Below are 19,155 nucleotides of genomic sequence, written 5' to 3'. Positions count from 1 at the left end.
CCCACATGTGCAGGGTGGTAGTGCCTCGACAGATTGCATGTCACTGCATATACGATGCATTTACGATGATGGACAGAGTCAGAAACGGGGCGTATGGATTGGGTCTCGCTCGTCCGTCCGTCTGTGTGTGCATGCGTGTATCCACAACCATATATCGTACATGTTTGGACCGATTTTGCTCATAGTAGACACAAAGACAACACATGATTGTATACATATGCACATCATTTTGTTTCGCGATGCGATCAACGATGACCGACTGGCGGCCATTTTAGATGCAAAAAACCTGATGTGGAACACTTCCTCAACCATATCTCGGAGATGTATGGACGAATTTTGTTCATACTTGACACAAAGACAACACATGATTGTATACATATGCACATCATTTTGTTTCGCGATGCGATCAAAGATGGCCGACTGGCGGTCATTTTAGATGCAAAAAAACCCCGATGTTAAACACGTCCTCAACCATTTCTCGGACATGCATTTATTGATCTTATTCAAACTTGCCGCACAGATAAGGAATGAGGGCTTACATATGCAAAATGTTTTGTTTTGGAATCCCACCAAAAATGGCCGACTGGCGGCCGTTTAGCTCTGCAAAGCAAAATTACTAAAACCATGGGGGCCATGACATTTTATGTCTTATTGTCCTTGTTAAATCGTCAAAACGAAATTCCAATGTGTACTTCAGAGAGTGAGTTGGGGTCAGAATTTCTGGCGTATTTGAACATGTGAGTTCAAAAGATAGCTCCTCGTCACAGGTCTGTCATGTGAAGTCAGAGGAGATTTAATAAGACCAGCCAAAATCACCCGGCGTTCCCCGGGTTCTTTTTGAATGCATTTACTACTATAATTCAGCTTTTACTCGCGGCCGTGGAAGATTGACTACTATATAATTTAGCTCAGCTTTTAATTGTGAAATGGGCCCAGCCCGGCCGAAGCGGCCTCGACCGGCCTCGCCACCGAGCCGATAACCTTCCCGGGGCCCGTCCCGACATTTTTTGTATTGGAGGTTTCCTCCTATATTTCACCGTTCAGGAGATTAGCTTGCGCAGACAAACAAACAAACAAACAAAAACTTTTCTTTCACATATTTTGATAGAAGATAGACGATAGATATGTATGTAAAAAAAAATACAGTACATGTTGATACATGTAAAGTAATTTTTTTAAACGGTCTCTGGGGTTGCAGATCTGATTTTTAATGAAGTTTTTACATACCTTTATGTCCAACACGATATGTTCGACATATTCATGGAGATGCGACACCTTTGAACAAAACTTGCATTTCACTGTAAAATTGGCAAGAAAAAAAAGATTCCAAGGTTGAAACGTAACTCAAGCAAAGAACAATGCACGCATTTTACTGAAACAGTTGGACAATAACATATATGTAAAGTACACAACCATTTTATAATGCACGTCACATGATGGCTCGGTCATATAAATACAGACTCTTCACTGCCATTTCGCACAATAAGGATTTATTTTATATGCTCGTTTCCAGATATTTACACTCAATCACAGGACTTCATTCCGTCTGATATTTAGCTTTGGCAATGTGCAAGTTACAAGCAATGAAAGTTGATGGTTTGCCAAAGTTTCAAACAACTCTGGCAGGAATTCCAGTCTTGAAAATGACTATTGAAAGTCTTTGGAGAAGACAAACTCAAAGTTGAAATCTGAAGTTGAAACCAAAAATCACTGAAAAGTTGAAATTTGTTTTATTTCATTTTTCTACCTGTAAAAATGTTTTTACCTCCGCCACCAAAGGTAGATGGAGGTTATGTTTTCACCCATGTCTGTCTGTCATACTTTCTTATTGTCTGTCTGTCTGTTTGTGAACAAGATATCTCAAAAAGTTCTGGATGGATTCGAACCAAATTTGGCAGAGATGTCGTGTATGTGACATCGACGAAATGATTCGATTTTGGTGGAGATGCGGATTCGAATCCGGCTACTAGAATTTTAAAAGGGATTCTTCACCATTGGGAGATGGGGCCAAAAACGATACATAGCAGGATATCTCAAAAAGTTGTGGACGGATTTGGACGAAACTTGGTGCACAGGTTGGGTGTACGACAAGGACTATTCAGTTCGATTTTTGTGAAAATCTGAATACGCATTTGGATATGACAATTATTTAATTTTTATGTGATTCTTCACCATTGAGTGATGGGGCTAAAACCAACATATAGCAGGATATCTCAAAAGGTTATGGACGGATTTGGATGAAACTTGGTGCACAGGTTTTGTGTGTGACAAGGAAGAATCGATTCAATTTTGGTGAAGATCCGGATCCGGCTGGTAGAAGTTTTTAAGTGATACTTCACCATTGAGTGATAGGTCCAAAAATGATATGCATACAGCAGGATATCTCAAAAAGTTGTGGACGGATGATTTTGATTAAATGTGATTCTGTATTGTGATTTTCTGCTCTACTCTGGGATACAAAACGTAAACTGTTCACCTGGCGAAGGTGTGCTCTCTACTGAGTGCCATTCTAGTTCTCGCCTGGTAATTACAAACAAATGATATTTTGAATCATAGACTATCTTACTTTCTTGTTTTCTGAGTTTTTCGCCAATATTCTATTTTGTGGTGTCAGTCAACCCAAACCTAGTCAATCGAGCACATAGTCAACCCAGTTGTCCGACTTTCTGATACACAATAATTATCCAAAACAAGCGTTACGCCTAGGTCCCCCGTCGGTGAAGTGATGTGAGTTGACAAAGTGTAAGACGCAAGGTGGCCATCTTGGATTTTGACGTGGCGAACCAATTTTCAACAGCGTTCTCCCTTATGCGTAGGTACACCCACACACCAGATTAGAAGTTAGTAGTTCGTTTATTTTTCAAGATATTTCGCTCACAATGTTCACAAATATATATGGTGGCGGCCATCTTGGATTTTGACGTGGCGATCCAATTTTCAATAGCGTTCTTCCTTATGCCTAGATACACCCACACACCTGATTAGAAGTTGGTACTTCGCATATTTTTCAAGATATTCCGCTCACAAGGTTCAGACATACATGGCGTCAGACATACATGGCGGTGGCCATCTTGGATTTTTACGTGGGTTGCACCCACAAACCAAATTTGAATTCATTCCTTTTCTTGCGCATGTACGCACGCACGCCCACACGCACGCACGGACGGACGCACGCACGGATGGACGCACGGACGGACACACGGACGGAGGGGAAAACCATAGTCCCCCTTTCGCTCCGCGGTGCGACGGTGGACAAAAAACCTCACTCACACTTCCTGACCAATCAGCGGTGACAGACTGAAGATAAGATGTAATATAACGAGCTGCTAATTGCGCAGGAAGTTGCTTTTCATATATTTGTAAACAAGAGAAAATCAGCGTTAAATCATGTATAAAATGAGCTCCATTATGAGCATTAGACCATTAAAAATAAATAAATAAATAAAAACAAAAGCTTGTGGTGGCCGGTAAAACAGAAAAAAGTATTTTGTTGCACATGCACACATTGTTTGGTTTGGAAAACATTGTTTAAAAGACATATTTAACTGATTTCAACGTTTTCAACGGTTTCAACGACTGTTCCCTCGTTGCTTACCTGGTGTTCAAAATGTTCCATACAAATATTAAATCGTCTCATTTTACTTTAAATATCGTCTTCAGAAGAACGACTATTGTGAGATTTGCTTATGGTATGTAAAAGATAAAATAGTTTTTCCGATTGGAATTTTTTCACAATTCTTCACTTTTCGGGTAAACTTGTGGTCATACCATGAATTTATTTGTTAAACATTTTAATGTTGACATATGCAAGTATATATTTTCAAATTGTGTGGTAAACATGTGGAATGAATTGCCTCGTGAAATAGTCTCACAATGTTCTAAAACGTGTTTAGCTCACCTGGACCGAAGTTCAGGGGAGCTTATGCGATGGTGCGTCGTCAGTCAGTCCGTCAGTCAGTCCGTCCGTCCGTCCATCCGTCAGTCTGTCCATCCGTCAGTCCGTCCATCCGTCAGTCCGTCAGTCCATCTGTAAACACTTGAAACTTCATCTCAAATCGCTGATGGGATTGCGACCAAATTTGGCACAAATTATATTTGTTGTGTTGTGACTAAAGTTTGTTCACGGCATCAGGGTCTAAGACGGTATACCGGGGGTCAAAGTGGATCCAGGTATTTATTGATCCAGGTAGGTATTTGCTTTCTTCTCAGAAACTACATATGCAATTCTGATGAAACTTCACCACAGCCTTAATCACCCATGTTCTCCCAAAGTTTGTTCCTGGCATTTAAAAAATCGGGGTCTAAGGTGGTCTATGGGGGGCTTGCCCCCCAAAATAGGTATTTGCATTTTGCTCAGAACCTACACACACAATTTTGATGAAACTTCACCACAACCTTCATCATCCGTGACATACCAATGTTTGTTGAAGGTATTGGAAAAATTGGGGTCTGAGGAGGAATAACAGGGTGGGAGGGGAGGAGTATGGTTGCCCCGAAAATAGATATTTTTTTATTTGATTGTTTAAAGTGTCATGATTATGTTAGTATGATTCTACATGCCGCCCTGTCTTCGAGCAAGCATTGAAATTGGTTTAAAATACCTTTAGTCAGTGCCGTATACTGTTTATTCTACCAGGTGAGTGTCAGGGGTATTGCCCCTGTTTTAAGAATCGATACTGTTTTGAACAACTCAATATGGGTAAATATTTAAGAGGCAGGGTATTCGAAGTTGATCAATCGACCTGACCCACCAACTTGCAATATTATAAATATACATATATATATATATATATATATATATATATATATATATATATATATATATATATATATATATATATATATATATATATATATATATATATATATATATATATATATATAGTCAAGTGAAAAAGTAAGTACACCGCATGTAAAGTTTTGACTTTTTCAACATATTTCAACATTCAGCTATTTGATCTTCATTTCAACAATATTGATAGATAAAGGTGATATAATATAACAAATATCATGAAACATTTACATTTTGTAGGCCATTGTATAATTTAAATAAACATAAATGCAAATTTCGCATGTGGAAAAAGTAAGTACACCCCCACATTTATTCATTTTTGGAGAATAAGAAATTGATGCAGGAATTAAGAAATCGATGTAGAAATAAGAAAGCAGGAATGCGAGAAGGCAGGAAAATTTATGATTTTAGGTGATGCTTACTTTTGATCTTTAGACCTTTTGACAAAATTATTAATTTGTCTTCTCCATATTCTCATCATAAAGTTTTGTTGAAAATTTCATGACAAAAGCTCAAATCGTAAAAAAAAGTTGCGGTCCGGGCAGACACACAGAAGTGATTGTAATAAACTGTTCAGCAGCTGTGTTGGGAAATTTTGGAAAGAGGTCAATCAGAGGCAAGAGAAAAGGCTGACAAAGCGAGCAACTGGATGCCAGAAGTGAACTGGAAATTCCCTTGGAAAATTAAAACTAGACTGAAGGCTGATGAGCTCTTTTTGGAGCAAAATATCTCGGAAGGATCTTCAATATCACAGCACCTCGAACACTTCCAAGAATGTAAATGGAATTGCTTTCCAAACAGCCTTTATCCAGTCAGCAACTTAATAGCCATCATCTTTATGGTCTCAATACCAGTCTTGGTGTCCAACCCAGGCAGAGAGCCATGCTGGTGAGCATCTAGTGACAATGAGAATAAGACTGTGTGGGGATCACTTAACCTCATTGGCAGTGAGACCATTAATGGAAAAGAAAAACACAAACGATGGAAATCCCCAATAAACTTACATTGTGAGTTCAGGTTTCCACCAAATGTCTGGCTTATCAGCGTTGATTTCACACTGTGTTCATGATTCCTGAAGGATATGTGACAAAATAACATCAAATCAGTATGAAGCATTGAATAGTTGTGAAGAGATAACTGCACCAAGACATTAGCTATCAAGGAAAATAGATGTTTATACACAAACTTTTTTTATCTAAAATAAGCTCATGCAGCATGGAAGTAAAAGCAAAAGGCAGCTTACCATGTTTACTGCATTTAGTACTTACTGGCATTAGACCAAATATTCAAAATTATAGATGTGGTACAGCAGATTATCAAAATTGGGAACATTTTCTGTCTGGCATTAATTTCTATTAAATTTGTCTTTTTTTCAGCAAATATGTTTCATGAAATCAAACTGCAGCATAAAATCTGTAACCTACATCAGGTTACCCCCAGATGACGGGTCTATGAGGTCCCGGACACCGCATGCCACGATCAACTCTGACCGGATCCTCCCCCCCAACATCGGTTTGCCGTGCTGGTGAGTTAAGTGAGGCAAATAGGGACTGACATAGCAGTTACTGACAGTACCTAGTCAGTCAGTCGTGCAAAACCAACACTGCACCTGAGATCAAACTTAGATAACAAATAAAAGCTGGCTAAACACCTCAGCAGTCTTATGTTTCCAACAAAATGGACAGAATAAGTCAAGACAGGGTTTCTTAAAGAAATGGCATTTATTGCCCATAACAAAAAAGGGAAGTATTTACAACAGCAGGCCAAGCAGGTATTTACAGGCAGATGGGACAATGAAATGGCACATACTGTATGTACAATAATTACAGCATTCATAAATTCCCCTTATCCCCGACGCAAACATTCCCGCAATCCCGCCCTCGTATCCTTATCTACAATGACTTAACATACTACAATCCATATTCCAGCATCATGCATCCAATCTGGAATGGACAGATTGATGATTGGCAAAGAATGATGGGATGAATGATCGGCGACGAAGATGAGGTGATAAACAAATAAATAGATGGGGTAATGGACGGACCCCATGCACATCTTTTACTTGTTGACTCTGGCTCCCACATCCCGAATGAAGCTCGGACCCTCAGATCTCACTCCCCTTCTGCACCTAAGATAGCCACAGCCTCGGTGTTTCCCCACAGTATTTTGACATTGCTCATGGCACGTGTAGAACCTGACCCACCAACTTGCAATATTATAAATATATATATATATATATATATATATATATATATATATATATATATATATATATATATACAGTGAAACCTTGACTTACGAGTGCACCAACTTACGAGTTTTCCGAGATACGAGCCGTCGCTCGGTCGATTTTTTGCTTTGTGATGCGAGCCGAGATCTGAGTTACGAGCGAGCGAGCTTGGATATAAAACACGTAATCGTCGAAAAACATGAGCGAGGTGTGCGTGTTGTCGACTTGGCGAGGCAGTACGATCGTAGTACTTCTACGATATGTACGATTTTGAAGCAGAAGGAGTCGATAAAGGCTATAACGCCAGCCAAGGGCGTTAAGATTATTTCAAAGCTCCGGACCTCTGTCCATGAAGAGATGGAGAAGTTGTTGTTTGTGTGGTTGACGGAGAAGCAGCTCGCAGGAGATACCGTGACCGAGGGCATCATGTGTGAGAAGGCCCGAGACATTTACGGGGATTTGGTGCAGCAGACGGCAGGAACATCAACGGACGAGGCATCGGAAGAGTCATTCAAAGCCAGTCGGGGATGGTTTCATAATTTTAAGAAGAGGACCGGCATTCACTCCGTCGTCAGGCATGGTGAGGCAGCAAGCTCGGATGTGAAGGCAGCTGAAGATTTTATTATAACTTTTGCCGAACTGATAGAAGCCGAAGGATACATCCCGCAGCAAATCTTCAACTGTGACGAGACAGGGCTCTTCTGGAAAAAGATGCCGAGGAGGACGTATACAACAGCAGAGAAGAGCATGCCAGGCCACAACTTGTTCAGAGTGCCGGCGATAGCTCGCCTTCTCTTTGTGGAAGACACGGTGAGATCCTTAACATCCAACAACTAATGGGACACAAACGGGGCGCCCAGTTTAGCGGTACACACATTGATGAATCACCCTGCCTGTGAAACACCGACATGACAGGTTATAGCTGGGTCGGGATTCAAACCCAGGCTGGACAGTTTAGAGTCAAGTGTGCGTACGTCCAGTCCAGGCCATCATGCCAACTTGTATGCTGCATACAGGTGAAATATAAAGCACGAGATATTTTTTATATATATACAGTATTTCAAAAAAAATTGGTGTGGTTTTTGGGGGGCTGGAACGGATTAATAGCATTTCAATTCATTTTAATGGGGAAATTTAATTTGAGAAACGAGCAAATTGAGTTACGAGCTCGGTCACAGAACGAATTAAACTCGTAAGTCAAGGTTTCACTGTATATATATATATATATATATATATATACATACATGTATATATTATATATATATTTGTATGTATATATATATATATATATATATATATATATATATATATATATACACATACATACATGGCATTTAATATGGAATTTTTTTTTTTCTTAACGGGTTTACTTTCTTAACGGTATCCGAGATACGAGCCGTCGCTCGGGCGGTTTATTGCTTTGAGATGCGAGCCGAGATCTGAGTTACGAGCTTACGCCACCCGCCACCAGGTGGGTTCCGGTCACGTGGTTATCTTGCCGTGCAAGCATTTCTGCCGTATATAGCTGCTGTTTAAGTCTATATGTATATAGTCTGCCGTATATAGCACCGGTGCGGTAAGCCAGAGCAGGCCAGCGGCCGAAAACAGGTGTAAAAAGAGACAAACACGCTGACGATACAAACAATTCGCACACCTTTCACGTAATCGAAAACCTCGACATCTATACTGGGGAATTCTCGGCGAAGCAGCGCCACACAAGCTTCCATGCTCACACTAAGGCCTAGCTTCGAACCCGGCAAGTTGCAAAGGAAGTGCGTCACCGATACGTCACTCAATGTAGTTGTTGTTGTTGTTGTTGTTTGTGTTCGTTTGCAATTATTTCAACCTTAGGAGATTATTTTTTTCCCCTCAGATCCCTCAGATCAAACACGCATTTATAAAAACGTTATAAAACGAAGGCTGTAACAAAAGTCAAAATATAATTTAAAATAGAATACCTTTAAAAAAAAATTGAGTGCCAAGGGCAGTACTGAGAAGAAGAAGAGGATGATGTGCTTGGATATAAAACACGCAATCGTCGAAAAACATGAGCGAGGTGTGCGTGTTGTCGACTTGGTGAGGCGGATGTGAAGGCAGCTGAAGATTTTATTATAACTTTTGCCGAACTGATAGAAGCCGAACGATACATCCCCCAGCAAATCTTCAACTGTGACGAGACAGGGCTCTTCTGGAAAAAGATGCCGAGGAGGACGTATATAACGGCAGAGGAGAAGAGCATGCCAGGCCACAACTTGTTCAGAGTGCCGGCGATAGCTCGCCTTCTCTTTGTGGAAAACACGGTGAGATCCTTAACATCCAACAACTAATGGGACGCAAACGGGGCACCCAGTTTAGCGGTACACACATTGATGAATCACCCTGCCTGTGATTCACCCATGACAGGTTATAGCTGGGTCGGGATTCAAACCCAGGCTGGACAGTTTAGAGTCAAGTGTGCGTACCTCCAGTCCAGGCCATCCTGCCAACTTGTATGCTGCATACAGGTGAAATATAAAGCGCGAGATATTTTTATATATACTGTATATTTTAAAAAAAATTGGTGTGGTTTTTGGCGGGCTGGAACGGATTAATAGCATTTCAATGCATTTTAATGGGGAAATTTAATTTGAGAAACGAGCAAATTGAGTTACGAGCTCGGTCACAGAACGAATTAAACTCGTAAGTCAAGGTTCCACTGTATATATATACATACATACATACATACATGGCATTTAATATGGAATTTTTTTTTTTCTTAACGGGTTTACTTTCTTAACTCAGTATATCAATCTAGTGAGTTTCTTTTACACTTTGGTGATTTATTTGTTGAAAGAACCATGTCACTGATTGTCTGTCGCAGCAAGAAGTCAACAACAGGATTATATCACAGGTGGCGTGGCAAAATGTACGGACAGGTGCATTTGATGATTGGCTTCACAGTCGGGTATACAAGGGTTGTTGCGTTCTGTATTCATGGAAAACAACTGCTGCACATCTCCAAAAGTTATTGCCGCTTCCTCTGGAGATGGTCCGTCAACTCACCAATGCTGTTTGTCATGGAGTGGTGGCTTTACGAAATTACGGCATGAAACAGCGTGCTATTGCTCGGCAGTATGGCATCACTCAAGGTCAGGTGTCAAAGATCCTGAAACGAAATGCTCAGATGGGTGTCCCTACTCCAATACCGAGGCCAGGACATCCCCGCAGAACCACAAGGAGGGATGATCGCCAGCTGCACCGGTTGGTCCGCAATGGCCGTACCAAGTCAGCTAATCGGCTTAGGGCTGAGTGGCAGCAACTGACAAATGTGCCTGTATCCAGAAGGCTAGTCAACCAATGACTGGTTCAAGCAGGCTATCGTGCCAGGCGTCCCCTGAGAAAGCCACGCCTGACCAGACAACACCGCCAGTGCCGATTGCAGTGGGCCAGAGAGCACCGTCAATGGCAGCCAGGACACTGGAATCACGTGATCTTCAGTGACGAGTCTAGATTTCTGGTCTATCGTCAAGATGGTCACGTCCGAGTGTGCAGGCAAGTGCATGAAGCCTACAACAAAGATTGTATAGTGCCAAGACTCCAAGCTGGAGGTGGTGGGGTGACCGTTTGGGCTGCTTTTCATGCAGGGGGCAAAACTGACCTGGTTGTTCTGAATGGAAACCTGAACCAGTTCAAGCACAGGGCCATTCTGGGAGAAACATTGCTTCCATTTGTTTGTGCAGCCTTTCGAGGAAACTTTGTCTTCCAAGATGACAATGCACGGCCTCGTCGTGCTCGCATGATCCAACACTTTCTTTCTGACCGTGGTGTAGAGCATATGGAGTGGCCTCCAATGTCCCCGGATATGAATCCGATAGAGAACTTGTGGGCAGAATTAACGCATCAAATCGACCACTTGGACCAGCAGCCGACCTCTGTGCGTGAATTGCAGCAGGCTATTGTCACTGCATGGCAAGCGATTCCTGTCCAAACCTTGGCAAATCTCGTGAACAGCATGCCTCAACGTGTACGTGCTCTACTGAATGCTCGTGGGGGTTACACGAAGTACTGAACTGTAATTTTACTGTCCGTAATCCCAGTCGTAATTTAACTTTGGTTTTTGTTATTAAAAAAATTTGGCTAATGTGCAAAATAAAGAGATACTTCTGGAAAACGTACAGAAGTTTAACACAGTACTGTCCATGAATTGAGTTCGATATCAGTTTGCATCACTTTCAAGGATCAATTTATTTGTTTCAAAATGTCAAATGTGGTTTTTGTTTCTTTTAAAGGTCACATTAACAAAATCTAGAATAATTTCAACATAATCCCAATGAACTTTTGGTTCTAAGACATCTTGAAAAGTAAGTTCACCCCCACAAAAAAATATTCCATATTAAATGCTACGTCTGTATATATATATATATATATATATATATATTCAGTCATGTGAAAAAGTGAGTACACCCCATGTAAAGTTTTGACTTTTTCAACATATTTCAACATACAGCTATTTGATCTTCATTTCAACAATATTGATAGATAAAGGTGATATAATATAACAAATATCATTGAACATTTCCATTTTGTAGTCCACTGTATAATTTAAATAAACATAAATGCAAATTTCGCATGTGGAAAAAGTAAGTACACCCCCACATGTATCACTACTTCAAATACCTAAAATTAGAATCAGGTGCACCAGCTCAGGTGCAAATGATGAGAACATCGTTGGAGAGGATCTTGGAGGAACCTGTCTTATTTAAACCTCAGACATTTAGTTTGGTTTGCTCTTTGTTGTTGAAGTGTGCAGTGTCACCATGCCGAGATCAAAAGAGCTCTCTGAGGCCTTCAGAAAGAAGGTTATAGATGCCTTCGAGTCTGGGAAGGGATTTAAAAAGATCTCCAAACAATTTGAAATCAATCACTCGACTGTCCGGAAGATCATCTACAAGTGGAGAAGATTCCAAACAACTGCCAACTTGTTCAGGCCAGGCCACTTCAGCAAGTTTCAACCCGAGAGCAGACCGCAAGATGCTGAAAGAAGTCTCGAAGACCCCCAGAATGTCATCACAGGACCTACAGGTAGCTCTTGCCACTGTTGATGTCAAAGTGCATGAGTCTACCATTAGAAAGAGGCTGCACAAATTAGATCTACATGGGAGGTGTGCCAGAAGGAAACCTTTGCTCTCCAGAAAGAACATCAAGGCAAGACTAAAGTTTGCCAATGAACACCTTGGCAAAGACCAGCACTTCTGGAACAATGTGCTCTGGACAGATGATCAAAGGTAGAGCTATTTGGCCACAGTACCAGAAGACATGTTTGGCGAAAACCAAAGGCAGCATTTGACCACAAGAACCTGATACCAACTGTAAAGCATGGTGGTGGAAATATTATGGTTTGGGGCAGCTTTGCTGCATCGGAGCCTGGGCAGCTGACCATTATAGAATCCACTATGAATTCTTCATTGACCAGAGGGTGCTTGAGGATAATGTGAGGCTATCTGTCGGAAAGTTGAAGCTCAACCGAAGGTAGACCTTACAACATGACAATGACCCTAAACATACCAGTAAACCACCAAGGAATGGCTGAAAAGAAAGAAATGGAGGGTTCTGGAATGGCCAAGGCAAAGCCCGGAACTAAACCCCATCAATATGTTGTAGGGGGATTTGAAATGAGCTGTGCATGCAAGAAACCCCTCAACTATCGCACAGCTGAAAGAATTCTGCACGGAGGAGTGGGCAAAAATATCTCCCAGTCAATGTCAGAGACTGGTAAGAAACACCTACTTGAGGTTGTTTCTGCCAAAGGGGGCAATACCACCTATTGGTGCCAAGGGTGTACTTACTTTTTCCACATGCGAAATTTGCATTTATGTTTATTTAAATTATACAATGGACTACAAAATGGAAATGTTCAATGATATTTGTTATATTATATCACCTTTATCTATCAATATTGTTGAAATGAAGATCAAATAGCTGTATGTTGAAATATGTTGAAAAAGTCAAAACTTTGCATGGGGGTGTACTTACTTTTTCACGTGACTGCATAGCCTGCAGTAAAAAGGGTTCAAGGAGGCACTGCAACACCACCTCATGCCATCCCCCATCCTGCTCCATGATCTTTATTACTCCCTTTAACCCTTCCTAGCCCCATTGACCCTCTTATTTGCTGATTTCAGTTGTTTTTTTTTGTATAGAGTCGAGGCTCGTGAAAGAGCTAACATTTATCAAACAAACAAATCAAACAAACAAGCAAACAAAGTATATAAAAAGGGGAGTGGTCGACAAGATGGGGAGGGAAGGGGAGGAAGCACACAAACACAATATTTGAGAGCAGGGACATCGGGAGATGTGTGGGAGGGAGAGGGCCTGGGGAGGGGGGGGGGGCAGGATAGGTCTAAAACGCAAGGACACCAAGGACTTCCAGGAAAGAAGTCGGCACCTCAAAAAGTGGATTTGGGGTGAAATTAGAGGGGGTAGAAAGGATCAAGGTTCACCCTCATCCCTTCTCCCTCTCTTCCTTTCCTGTTTGCTATTTATTTGTCCGTAGTGGCCAATTGTTGCCCCACTTCCCCACTACCCCACTGTCAATTTAACCTAGCTCCCTCAATGAGCCTCTCTCTTGTAGAGAGAGAACAAAAAGATCACTCCAACATGTAAAGCAGCCAACATCATCATAAGTCAAATTTCCTCCCTCCCTTCAATCCGACCAAACAGGCAATCAAACCTTTTTGAAACACCAACTACATCACACCTCCCCCCACACACCCAAAGGCCTTACTTGTCTCCATGAAAGCAATCTTGATGAAGTTCCTTCAAAACGCATTGCAGTAAATTGAAGGGATCTCGTTCCTGAAATAAGGTGAAATTCCTTTGGACTTCTGCATAAAAACAAACACAGACCGAAAGTGAAAGAAAATAAAGATTTAGCAGCCAGCAATCATAATATAGTCTGTCAAGTGTCGGCTTGTGACAAAAGTGGGTTTTATGTGAGGAGGTGAGAATGTTGGATGTCAAAAAAGTTTTTGTTGTTGAAAGTGAAAAAAGATGTTGAAAGTCTAGAGAGGAAGACAGACATCTGCCTGCATGTGTCCATGTGTTTTATACCTCTCCCACCTCCGCCCCCCTTTCACATGCCTACTCCCCCAAGCTCTCTCCCTCCCACAGATCTCTCGATGTCCCTGCTCTCAAATGTTGTACTTGTGTGCTTCCCTCTCTCCCCCCATCTTGTCTCCCGCTCCCTTTATCATATGTTTTATGTGTCAGTTTGTTTTTATGTGATTAATGTTAGCTCTTACACGAGCCTCGGTCTTGTATACAAAAAAAAAGGACAGAAATGTGGCAAGATTTTTATAGAATCAAAATAGAATTGGCCTATTATGTTGGGTTGAATGTTTCCAATTTGCTGTCAGATCTCAAGAAGATAAACTGAGTCGAGCGAAATTTGTACTTGAACGTGAAAGCTCTTTGGAAAACCAGGTATATAGACCGAGGGACAAGATTATTTTGCTTAGTTGGAGTTATGTTCACCTCCGAAATGTCTGGTCATGAATGTATGCTCTCTGTGGAGATTAATCCAACTAAAATGGCCATTCTGATGTTGTGCCAGCAGGTGGGCTCTGCAGCTCATATCAGACTGCCCTTGGGGAATGTAAACGATGGGGGGGGGGGGGGGGAGGGGAATGGTTGGGGGGGAGAGGTTGTGTAAAGCCAGCAGTCCCACCTGAATTTGTATTGAGAAATATAAAGATTCCAAATTATTACCCTAACTACTGCTGGTAGAGGGTTGGCAAACCACCCAGCTTGACCCCAGATCAAGAAACTGCTTCAGCAGAACCAATACTCTGTAACAGTGTATGGCACATCGGATCAGATGTTAATTCCTATAAAAAGGGATGTGGATGTTGAATTCCATTCAATTCATGGTAAAAGTATTGCTTGGTCCTAGATGGTTAATAAACTTGTTTGGTGTGCAGCATGTGGCTGCTGGTTGCATTATTTTTGGAAGCGCAGCTGTGCCACTGATGCATTGCCCCTGTTACCAGTAAACCAGTACTCATTCTTGAGAAAAATGCCTGGGGCATAGAAAAGGCCCCGTTATATGGTATGTGCCATGTGGCAAACTATAGAAAAGAAGGGACATTCCATGGCTTGTGGAAAATACCAAACTATAGAAAAGAAGGGACATTCCATGGCTTGTGGAAAATACCAAAGTATAGAAAAGAAGGAACATTCCATAGCTTGTGGAAAATACCAAAGTATAGAAAAGAAGGGACATTCCATAGCTTGTGGAAAATACCAAAGTATAGAAAAGAAGGGACATTCCATGGCTTGTGGAAAATACCAAACTATAGAAAAGAAGGGACATTCCATAGCTTGTGGAAAATACCAAACTATAGAAAAGAAGGGACATTCCATGGCTTGTGGAAAATACCAAAGTATAGAAAAGAAAGGACATTCCATAGCTTGTGGAAAATACCAAACTACAGAAAAGAAAGGACATTCCATAGCTTGTGGAAAATACCAAAGTATAGAAAATAAGGGACATTCCATGGCTTGTGGAAAATACCAAACGATAGAAAATAAGGGACATTCAAAAAATCTCGTGTGCATGCTGGACTACCCTTGTGTTCTTAGGAGGAACCAAGTAATGCTCTAGAAAAGTTCATATAAAGGGGGGGCAATTTGATTCCTACAGCTGCATGAAGAAGTAATGTATTTTCAATGCAGTTAACGTCTCTCGGTTTCAAAGGGACCACTTGATTCATCCAGCTGCATGAAAAAATTTGCAATCCAGTTGCAGAAAGTGCCTACAATGCCTATAATAATTAATAAATAATATAATTGATTATAAGAATTCATAACAATTAATAATAATAATATAATTAATAATATCATTTGTTGCCTATAATGTGTACACACATCGTGCTTGTCCAATGCTTGTCCTGAAGAATACATCACACCCAGCATGTGTGCAGTTGGTTGATTCATAGTAGAAACTTTATTAATTTTTTAAAACAAATTATTCACACACATGCACATTATTATCTTATGTGTTTTCGTTTTCAAGGTACCCAGAACACTTTACGTACTGATGTGTTTTAACCTATATATGCAGGGTGCCCATTGCCAACGATAAAAAGTTGAACTTACGGAACATTTTTCTGATCAACCATGAAGGACAGACGACCCGGCAACCGATTTTATACATGTTGCAAACAAGCTCCTCCATGCAATTCATCGTGCACAAATCACCTTGTTCACCTGAAAAAGGACAAAAGAAGATGTTATACAAAATGGATCATTTGAACATGACGTTTATTCTGAGCTTTTCACTCAAATTTCACAACTCTCAGAAAGCCTCCTCTAACTTCCTGCCAAACACCGTGAATGTCTCCCTTATTTCCTCTCCACCACCACTGTATGACAATTTATATGTGGATAATCAAGTTTGTGATGGCCTTGTTCCATCAGGAAAATGCAAGTAACACAAAAGTAATTGTCAGGCTGGCAAGTGTGGGATCACCCAAACGTTTTCCTTCCATGACGGAGTGCCATCTTTCAAGAGAGATGTTCCAACAGGTGCCATTTGGAGAAGTGACAGGAAAGCTCAGAGGAAGCAAAATCACCTTAACTTAGTGTTGGCTTATTTCCTGCCTTGACTCTAAACTGGCAACCTGGTGATTTACGGACAGGCTGTTGGCTCAAACAGTGCACTGTGCTTGGGATGAAGGTAAACATGGCTTTCCCATATGCTAGCATTTCCTTGTGGATGTTGAAGGCTCTTAAAGTAACACAATTCCGAATATTGATAAGTGCACAACATAAGAAAACTATGACGCACTCGGTAAAGAGCACACCTCCGCCAGGCTGACCAGTTTAGGTTTTGTATACCACTGATATGCCAGATCTGGATTCGGACCTGAACCAAAATCTAATCGGCTTGTTTTTGTCGTCTAACCAACTCATCCACCAAGTTTAGTCATAATGCATCCAGAACCCTTTGAAATATCATGCTTTATATCGTTTTCGGCCCCCACCCCAATGGTGAAGAATCGCGTAGAAAATAAAAGAATTCTCGTGTCTGGATCCGGATTCGAATCTTCACCCAAATCGAATCAATTCATCCTTGTTAGTCAGGGCCCTTAGGGATATTTTGGGGCCGTTTGGTTCAAATTCTTCCAAAAGCACCAAATTTGGCCCAGATATTGCCCATGCCATACTCTTTCGATTTTTGACGGGCGCCAAGACGGGCGCCCCCCCCCCCTCCGGGGGCCCCATATTGGCGAAATACTAAATGGCCGCCAGCCGGATTAGAGGAAAATCAGTTAAATAACCAAAAGGGTTGGAATCATGTATGATACCACTTTTCAGGGGTTTTCGAGGTCGAGGAATCCAATTATGATGTTATTTTGATGATACGAGGTCAAGGTCAACCCTCAAGGTCATCTTAAAGGTCATTTTTGAGTCAAACATGTCGGTTTTTGCGTTTTTTGTCAAGATTTACACGAGGTTCACCATTTTATGTTTCTGAGTTGGGTAATCGAACTCTGACCTTATTTTTGACAATTAGAGGAAATATTTACATGTCTGTTTCCTAATTTTCAGGCATATGCAGTTCATCAGTCTAATTACAAAGGTACGGATTTTGATGTTTTGAACTGTATGCCATATCCTTGTGTTTAATTTTTGTGCGATCATGATCCGGGTTCATGTATACATGATTGTATACATGTCATAAATATAACGTCATAGGTCATGTGACCTGGCGGCCATATTGGATTTTATGAAAACCTTAAAAATGGATCCCTGCCTTCATTTTTCGATCGATTCATTTTGAACTTTGACCACTTATAGTACGCCATGTGATTGGATGCATATCCTAATTATGACGTCATAGGTCAGGTGACATGGTGGGATGGACCGGTATGGTCCCTGGATCATACCGCCCTTGGCGCCCGTCAAAAATCGAAAGAGTATGGCATGGGCAACATCTGCGCCAAATTTGATGCTTTTGGAAGAATTTGAACCAAAATATCCCTAAGGGCCCTGACTATGTCACACGCCCAACCTGCCCACCAAGTTTTGTCCGAATCCGTCCAAAACCTTTTGAGATGTCGTGCTATATATCGTTTTTTGCTCTAATACAATACAATGATTCTTCAACACACCAGATGAGCGATGACAAATGGTGAGTCATCCACTCTCAACTCTGCTCCAGCCAATCCGAGCCAGAGATAGTGGTGCCTGAGTCAACCAATGGGTGTACGGATAATAATTAAGTCATGACTGGACAACCAATCAGTGTCGATCTCACATAGACATGTTCATATATGGACACTCTTTCACTTCCTTCTTTAACTTATTGTGATTTACCTTGAAGAATACAGCACCAAAAGCTTTGGATATTCTTATTATGTCGTGCTTGTTTTATTGCATTTTAAAGTTCTGTAGTTCCAAACATCTGTTCATTTTATCTTTTTTCTTTATTCGACTTTCTACAGCTTTAAATGAACACTTGTTTTACTCTGCGCATGTTGCACATCACATGCAGCGAATTTCACCTCCCTGCGCCTTGTATTTATTGTTATTTAAAAAACGCTTCTGTACACCGCCCTTGATGCTCGGTTTGCAAGCCACCATCTACATTTCCAATAGAAGAGACATAATTGCTCTTTCCTGGAAATTGTTTTTCGAGTTTTTTTATCCTCAAAAAATAGACCGTAGTGAGCACACATTCATGTTAAAAGATTGGTCTTTAAAACCTATCCTTATGAAAGGGGACGGACATATGTACAAACACAAACTGACATTGTGTTTTATATGATAGATGAAAAGTGCTTTGAAAGAAAACGACTTGATTGATTTCATCATTAATTTGCTTAAATCTCATTTAAAGGAGAAAGCGCATATTTCAAAAACCAAGAATGATTCCGTCTTATCGTCAAACCTTTCACTTTGCATATATGTATGAAAAAGATGCACAATGAAGCAGGAAGTGAAAAAAGTTATTTCTCATTGCCATGTTATCCTCAGTTGGCTGTTTGGCCATCTCTGAAGTCATGCATGTGATTTTGGATCAAGGATGGACTGTGGAAATCTTGTGATGATATCAAAACTTTAAATTACTGCTGCAGACAGTTTAAAACAA

General features: G+C 40.9%; 1 protein-coding gene across 1 annotated transcript in view; it reads right to left on the bottom strand.

Annotated features, from left to right (window-relative positions):
• The window catches only part of LOC144893097 (ubiquitin carboxyl-terminal hydrolase 36-like), a 32,832-nt gene that overhangs the window by 2,474 nt on the left and 11,203 nt on the right, over window positions 1-19,155 (bottom strand). Inside the window, exons 3-6 of the mRNA XM_078782755.1 lie at window positions 16,158-16,268; window positions 13,786-13,885; window positions 5,797-5,864; window positions 1,228-1,298 (exon numbers count right to left, since the gene is read on the bottom strand). Of these exons, the coding sequence (XP_078638881.1) occupies window positions 1,228-1,298; window positions 5,797-5,864; window positions 13,786-13,885; window positions 16,158-16,268 (350 nt within the window). The remainder of the gene's footprint in view (window positions 1-1,227; window positions 1,299-5,796; window positions 5,865-13,785; window positions 13,886-16,157; window positions 16,269-19,155) is intronic.

This window comes from Myxine glutinosa, chromosome 7 (genome assembly GCF_964187855.1).
Source record: "Myxine glutinosa chromosome 7, kmMyxGlut1.1, whole genome shotgun sequence".
Lineage (NCBI taxonomy): Eukaryota > Metazoa > Chordata > Myxini > Myxiniformes > Myxinidae > Myxine > Myxine glutinosa.
This window is presented reverse-complemented; position numbering and strand designations above follow the sequence as displayed.